This window comes from Triticum dicoccoides, chromosome 1B (assembly GCF_002162155.2).
Source record: "Triticum dicoccoides isolate Atlit2015 ecotype Zavitan chromosome 1B, WEW_v2.0, whole genome shotgun sequence".
Lineage (NCBI taxonomy): Eukaryota > Viridiplantae > Streptophyta > Magnoliopsida > Poales > Poaceae > Triticum > Triticum dicoccoides.
The window spans coordinates 504,518,090-504,526,499 of record NC_041381.1 but is presented as its reverse complement, the minus strand read 5'-3'; the positions used below and the strand labels follow the sequence as shown (position 1 = coordinate 504,526,499).

The 8,410-nt window shown below is 46.5% G+C and overlaps 1 protein-coding gene across 1 annotated transcript; it reads left to right on the top strand.

Moving 5' to 3' along the window:
• Nucleotides 1–344: 344 nt before the first annotated feature.
• LOC119307437 (serine/threonine-protein phosphatase 7 long form homolog) lies at nucleotides 345–3,350 on the top strand (the record flags this gene model as incomplete). The annotated part of the gene is made up of 7 exons (XM_037583516.1): nucleotides 345–364; nucleotides 940–1,036; nucleotides 1,122–1,709; nucleotides 1,796–2,062; nucleotides 2,143–2,357; nucleotides 2,453–2,558; nucleotides 3,099–3,350. Coding segments are annotated over exons 1-7 (1,545 nt in total), but the record flags the coding sequence as incomplete, so codon positions are not given.
• Nucleotides 3,351–8,410: the final 5,060 nt, after the last annotated feature.

Sequence of the window (8,410 nt, the reverse complement as noted above, 5' to 3'; positions counted from 1 at the left end):
ATATTATAATAATACTTTTATTATTGCCTCTAGGGCATATTTCCAACAGTAGGAAACTTATCCACGTCAGCACGCGGAGACGGCGCCGTCCCCCTCCGTCGCACCCTACCGTCATGGGCCCTGGCGGTAGGCTGTCTAACCTTACCGCCAGGGGCCCAGGCGGTAGGGTGCGGGGCAGTTATTTCGCCCGAGACCGCGCCCCTTCCCTTCTCCCCACCCCTCCCCTCTCCCAAGTCGGCAGTTTCTCCTTTCTTTCTCCCCCAAGTCGCCCCTCTCTCCCTCTCTCATCTCCTCCACTCCCCCCTTGGATCTTTACCGATTTTTCACTGTTTTGGCAAATCGAGATGGCCCCGAGGAGAGAACCGTAAGCTCCTTTGATCCCTCCAATTAGTTTTTGCAAACTTGCTACCGATTCGACGCATTATTTGCTTGAAATCCCTCATGTTTTTGAACTTAGATTGACTTTTTTCACCTAAGATTGATTGTAGTTGTAGTTCTTAGTTCTTTAGTAAGTAGTGGTATTGGATATGTACTCTAATCAATAGTTCATATGTTAGTGTGAAGATAAACCCTAGTTCATAATTTTTTTTGTTAAAAAAATTATGATGTATTGTTGATAAAGGGATGATGAACCCTAGTTTGATGATGCATGTTGATATGATGATATGCTCTAGTGTGAAGATGAACCCTAGTTTGATGATGCATGTTGATATGATGATATGAAGATATTGTTTGGAAAATTTTGTTTAAAAATATGAAGCTATGATGTATGTTGGAGGTTTTTTTTATATGATGCATGTTGATATGATTTGATCCATCATGTGTAGTAGATGTTGTTGGAGGAATATGCTTAAAATTTGATCTTGATATGATTTGAGTTCATTGTTTGTTTATGTATGCTTATGCTTATGGTGCTTTTGTTTATGAAACTCTATTAAGGCGGCCACCTCTTGCGGACAACATCGGCCCACGGTACTGCATGCTGGACTGGGCATTCGACAAGGGTCATCGTGCCCGTTTCATAGAGAACGGAGAGGTAAGTGATATGAAAGAAATTTTGATCAAAGTTCTCAGATTGATGAAAATGATTTCCTAACTTTTTGGCGTTCACTTTTTAACAGACGCTCCAGCCACTGCGCATGAGGGGTCACGGGGTTCATGGGCATATGGACTACGACGAGCGCTATGCGCCGTTCTTCAAGAGAGCCCGTCTATTGGGTTTCGTGCTGCAGTTCAAGCGTCAGCCGCCGACGCTTGTCCACGCGGCTCTCACAGCTCTGATTGACCGTTGGAGACCAGAGACCCATTCTTTCCATCTGCCATGCGGGGAGATGACGGTGACCCTAGAGGACTGGGGGATGATTACTGCAATGCCGATCGAGGGTCATGCACTCACCGATCGAGTGGAGAGGGCCAACTGGCAGGAGAGGGTCACCACCCTCATCGGCGACTGCCCCGGTGCCAAGAGTAACCGTACATCCGGTATGCCGTTGCCCTGGCTCTCGGAGCACCGGAGGACATGCCCCCAAGGCGCAGATGAGGCGATTGTGGAGTTGTACGCGAGGGCCTATCTGTGGTATATTCTCTCGGAGGTCGTGTTTCCAGACAGCTCCGGGAACTCTGCCAACTGGGCGTATCTGTTCTTCCTAGCGGACTGGGATGCAGGGTACAGTTGGGGGACGGCATCTCTCGCCTACCTATACCGTTCGGTAAGAGAGTGTCTAATTGCGTACCTACCTATGGAAGTGTGTCCATGACATTTTCTTATATCTGATCCTCATTTGATGTTTTGCAGCTTGACGACGCAATGCAGAGGACGGGAGACAAGTCCAATATGGGTGGCTTTATCTGGGCCTTCTCCATTTGGATGTGGGAGCGGCTGCCGGTGGGGCGTCCGGAGAAGTTGCCAAGACGCCCATGGGAAGACTATGGCGAAGAAGGCGACGAGACTCGAAACCCCACCGTAGCTTACGAGTGGGACGTTGTCAAACTCTACATGGGCCTAAACAAGACTTCGTACAAGACCTACACCAACGAGTTGGACGCTTTGACGCATACGCAGGTATATGAACTCGCCCAACACCTTTCTCTTTGATTCCGCTATTGACCGAGAGTGCGAACTTACCAAGGTATATGTAATAGGTAATCTGGTGGCCGTATCGACAAGAACGAGTGTGGGACTTTGATCTGAACCTGATGTGCGATGCAGACCGTGGTCTCTGGTGGTGCATCGTGCCCATGATCTGTGTGTACGCCGTCGAGTGGCATTTGCCACAACGCGTGGCCACGCAGTTTGGGATTTATCAGCATACCCCACCGGGCCAGCCCACCGATACCGGCGGCCACGCGCTCCACCTGTGAGCTCTTTGTTCTCCGTGAGATTATCATGTTTCTTGTTGCTTATGATGATCTCATTGCGCTTATGATGATTCTTGTTGCTTATGCCTTGCAGCATGAGCCGGCAGAAGAATCAGTCGATCACAGACTGGGGAGAGGAGCATAAGACTCATGTGACGGAGTGGAACCGACGGAGGTGGCGTAAAGACGTGGAGAGGAGAGTGACTAACTGGGATGATTACCTGGGCCGACACATGAGGTGGTACGATGATGGCCAGAAGCACCGTCTTCGTCTCAGGCCTCGATGGACGGCGGAAGACATCGCGGAGCTGGAGTGGGATGACCCCGATGAATAGGCATACCAGACCGGCATCAGAGACATGCACAGTGGATTTAGGGAGTTTGCACCCCTCATCAACAGAGTGGTACGTTTGAACCGACGGTCGTATTTAAAATATTTTATTCGTCAACGTGACTGACTTATGCCGTTGCAGTCCGGTGAGCTGAACAGATGCATCTTTGAAGCCTCAGATGCACTAGGTCATCTTCCCGGGAGCGTACAATCTGAGACCAGAGTCAGGGGGACGATGAAGTTACAATTTCAGTCTCCTCGGAACAGATGCATCTTGTTCACTTGCAGTCAGTCGATCTGAACTTATTATGACCTTGCTTCATTGTGAGTGCAGAAGTTCGTGCAGCGTTGTCGCAAGCTGGTAGGGCTGCTTGGGTGTGCTGGAGCTGGGTCAGTTGAAGCTCATCAGCCTGTAGCCACACAGGGTATCATCGGCTCATCGAGCCATGCTCCCTCGTCGTCTAGGTTGGTTGGAGAGGAGGAGGAGGAGGAGGAGGAGGAGGCCATATATGAAGAAGGGGAGGAGGAGGATGAGAGCAACGGGGAGGAGGAGTACGATGAAGATTATGGACCTCCAGCAACTCAAACGTCTCAAGCATCTCAGCTGCCGAAGAAGAGGAATCCGAAGAAGAAGGATTTGCTGAGTCCGGACCCTTTCCAGAGACCGGTTCCTCGACGGCCCAAGAAGAAGACCGAAGAGAATCGTTCAAAGAGTAACGAGGACCGTACCTCCAAGAGGGGAAGGAGCAACTGATTATGCTCTTCGATAGTTGGCTCTTTTAGTTTCGTTGAACTTCGTTTGATTGAACTATTCGGGTGGTTATGAAGCTACGTGGAACTATGTGTTTGCTATTTGTGGATCTATGTGTTTGCTATTTGTGAAACTATGTGGAACTCCGTTTACTAATTAGTTGAAGTTCGTTTGAAATGTTCTATGCACTTCAAATTTGTTAATGTGTATGTGATGCCCAAGTTTAATTGTTTGAGATCTGTGATATTGTTGTCATATTTGTGAAAATTGCTATAATATTATTGTCATATTGAATTTGAAAATAAGCAAGCAAATGAACTTAAATTCATAAAACACAGGACCCTACCGCCAAGGCCCCTGGCGGTAGGGTCAGACAGCCTACCGCCAGGGCAACTCAATTCTTCGTTACAGAATTGTTACACTAAAAAAACAAGACCCTACCGCCAAGGCCCCTGGCGGTAGGGTCAGACAGCCTACCGCCAGGGCAACTCAATTCTTCATTACAGAATCGTTGCACTAAGACAGGACCCTACCGCCAGGTGCTCTGGCGGTAGGTTTGGAGAGCCTACCGCCAGGCCTCCTGGCGGTAGGTACTTATCCACGTCAGTGCAGTCAAACGGCCGCCGTCCCCCTCCGTCGCACCCCTAGCGTCATGGGCCGTGGCGGTAGGCTATCTAACCCTACCGCCGTAGGCCCTGGCGGTAGCAAAAGGGTCAAATCTCGAAAAAATTTCAAACAGGGGTCAGATCCTGAAATCCCTTCCAAAAAGGGTCAAAACACGAAATTTGCGCTCCCGTGGAGGTGCTGCCCGCCCAGCCAGTACATGTGGAAGAGGAGCTTGCAGTACTACCGGCTGATGAAGATACCAGGAGATGCTGGAAGTGCGGCACATGCCCCGACCACCATGCTCAACGCTGACGTGTGGCTAGATGCGTCCGCTCTGCCACCCCCTGAACTCGCTGCCAAAGCACTGGCGATGGCGGACACAGAGCCTGGGGACCCGTCACGGGCCATCCTCTCCCAGGTCCTCCTCTTGGCTGGGCAGCCGTGTTGCATGCAGCAGCAGCTCCAACCTCTTGGCCCCATGAATGGGTCATCCCAGACCATGCAGGACGCCACCTCCATCACCGCCGCAGGCATTGCTTCCTACTTCAACCCGACAACACAGGACGCCACTTCCATCACTTCTACAGGCATGGCATCGTACTTTAGTCCAACCAGGCAGATGATACGTCTCCAACGTATCTATAATTTTTTATTGTTCCATGCTATTATATTACCCGTTTTGGATGTTTATGGGCTTTACTCTACAGTTTTATATCATTTTTGGGACTAACCTACTAACCGGAGCCCAGCTCGAATTGCTGTTTTTTTGCCTGTCTCAGTGTTTCGAAGAAAAGGAATATCAAACGGAGTTCAAACGGGATGAAACCTTCGGGAGCGATCTTTTTGGAACAAATGCAAACCAGGAGATTGGAGTGGATGTCAAGAAGCGAACGAGGCATCCACGAGGGTGCCCGGCGTGCCCCCAATCCTCGTGGGCCCCTCGAGGCTCCACCGACCTACTTCTTCCTCCTATATATATCCACGTACCCCGAGAACATCCAGGTGAAGGAAATATGCCCTAGAGGCAATAATAAAGTTATTATTTACTTCCTTATATCATGATAAATGTTTATTATTCATGCTAGAATTGTATTAACCGGAAACATAATACTTGTGTGAATACATAAACAAACAGAGTGTCACTAGTATGCCTCTACTTGACTAGCTCGTTGATCAAAGATGGTTATGTTTCCTCACCATAGACATGTGTTGTCATTTGATTAACGGGGTCACATCATTAGGAGAATGATGTGATTGACTTGACCCATTCCGTTAGCTTAGCACTTGATCATTTAGTATGTTGCTATTGCTTTCTTCATGACTTATACATGTTCCTATGACTATGAGATTATGCAACTCCTGTTTACTGGAGGAACACCTTGTGTGCTACCAAACGTCACAACATAACTGGGTGATTATAAAGGTGCTCTACAGGTGTCTCCGAAGGTACTTGTTGGGTTGGCGTATTTCGAGATTAGGATTTGTCACTCCGATTGTTGGAGAGGTATCTCTGGGCCCTCTCGGTAATGCACATCACTTAAGCCTTGCAAGCATTGCAACTAATGAGTTAGTTGTGAGATGATGTATTACGGAATGAGTAAAGAGACTTGCCGGTAATGAGATTGAACTAGGTATTGAGATACCGACGATCGAATCTCGGGCAAGTAACATACCGATGACAAAGGAACAATGTATGTTGTTATGCGGTTTGACCGATAAAGATCTTCGTAGAATATCTAGGAGCCAATATGAGCATCCAGGTTCCGCTATTGGTTATTGACCGGAAACAGTTCTAGGTCATGTCTACATAGTTCTCGAACCCGTAGGGTCCGCATGCTTAAAGTTACGATGACAGTTTTATTATGAGTTTATAAGTTTTTATGTACCGAAGGTTGTTCGGAGTCCCGGATGTGATCACGGACTTGACGAGGAGTCTCGAAATGGTCGAGACATAAAGATTGATATATTGGAAGCCTATATTTGAATATCGGAAATGTTCTAGGTAAAATCGGGATTTTAGCGGAGTACCGGGGGGTTATCGGACCCCCCCCCCCGGGGGGTTAATGGGCCTACATGGGCCATGAGATGTTCCAAGAGTTGAAGTTAATATTTCAATCAAATGCCCAGATTGAGAGATATGAAGTCTCCAATAAGTTCTATAGCTGCAAGATGGAGGAGAACAGTTCTGTCAATGAGCATATACTCAAGATGTCTAGGTATAATAATCACTTGATTCAACTGGGAGTTAATCTTCCGGATGATAGCATCATTGACAGAATTCTCCAATCACTGCCACCAAGCTACAAAAGCTTTGTGATGAACTATAATATGCAAGGGATGGAAAAGACAATTCCCGAGCTCTTCCCGATGCTAAAAGCTGTGGAGGTAGAAATCAAGAAGGAGCATCAAGTGTTGATGGTAAACAAGACCACTAGTTTCAAGAAAAAGGGCAAAGGGAAGAAAAAGGGGAACTTCAAGAAGAACAGCAAGCAAGTTGCTGCTCAGGAGAAGAAACCCAAGTCTGGACCTAAGCCTGAAACTGAGTGCTTCTACTGCAAGCAGACTGGTCACTGGAAGCGGAACTGCCCCAAGTATTTGGCGGATAAGAAGGATGGCAAGGTGAACAAAGGTATATGTGATATACATGTTATTGATGTGTACCTTACTAGAGCTCGCAGTAGCACCTGGGCATTTGATACTGGCCAAGGACTACGGATTAAGCGAACACTGGCCAAGGACGGGGTGACAATGCGCGTAGGAAATGGTTCCAAAGTCGATGTGATCGCGGTCGGCATGCTACCTCTACATCTACCTTCGGGATTAGTATTAGACCTAAATAATTATTGTCTGTTGCCAGCGTTGAGCATGAACATTATATCTGGATCTTGTTTGATGCGAGGCGGTTATTCATTTAAATCACAGAATAATGGTTGTTCTATTTATATGAGTAATATCTTTTATGGTCATGCACCCTTGAAGAGTGGTCTATTTTTGATGAATCCCGATAGTAGTGATACACATGTTCATAATGTTGAAACCAAAAGATGCAGATTTGATAATGATAGTGCAACTTACTTGTGGCACTGCCGTTTGGGTCATATCGGTGTAAAGCGCATGAAGAAACTCCATACTGATGGACTTTTGGAACCACTTGATTATGAATCACTTGGTACTTGCGAACCATGCCTTATGGGCAAGATGACTAAAACGCCGTTCTCCGGTACAATGGAGAGAGCAACAGATTTATTGGAAATCATACATACAGATGTATGTGGTCCAATGAATGTTGAGGCTCATGGCGGATATCATTATTTTCTCACCTTCACAGATGATTTAAGCAGATATGGATATATCTACTTAATGAAACATAAGTCTGAAACGTTTGAAAAGTTCAAAGAATTTCAGAGTGAAGTTGAAAATCATCGTAACAAGAAAATAAAGTTTCTACGATCTGATCGTGGAGGAGAATATTTGAGTTACGAGTTTGGTCTACATTTGAAACAAAGCGGAATAGTTTCGCAACTCACGCCGCCCGGAACACCACAACGTAATGGTGTGTCCGAACGTCGTAATCGTACTTTACTTGATATGGTGCGATCTATGATGTCTCTTACTGATTTACCGCTATCGTTTTGGGGTTGCGCTTTAGAGACGGCCGCATTCACGTTAAATAGGGCACCATCAAAATACGTTGATACGACGCCTTACGAACTGTATTTTGGCAAGAAACCAAAGTTGTCGTTTCTAAAAGTTTGGGGCTGCGATGCTTATGTGAAAAAACTTCAACCTGATAAGCTCGAACCCAAATCAGAGAAATGTGTCTTCATAGGATACCCAAAGGAAACTGTTGGGTACACCTTCTATCACAGATCCGAAGGCAAGACATTCGTTGCTAAGAATGGATCCTTTCTAGAGAAGGAGTTTATCTCGAAAGAAGTGAGTGGGAGGAAAGTAGAACTTGATGAGGTAACTGTACCTGCTCCCTTATTGGAAAGTAGCTCATCACAGAAATCTGTTCCTGTGACACCTACACCAAATAGTGAGGAAGTTAATGATGATCATCATGGAACTTCAGATCAAGTTGTTACTGAACCTCGTAGATCAACCAGAATAAAATCCGCACCAGATTGGTACGGTAATCCTGTTCTGGAAGTCATGTTACTAGACCATGATGAACCTACGAACTATGAAGAAGCGATGGTTAGCCCAGATTCCGCAAAATGGCTTGAGGCCATAAAATCTGAGATGGGATCCATGTATGAGAACAAAGTGTGGACTTTGGTTGACTTGCCCAATGATCGACAAGCAATTGAAAATAAATGGATCTTCAAGAAGAAGACTGACGCTGACGGTAATGTTACTGT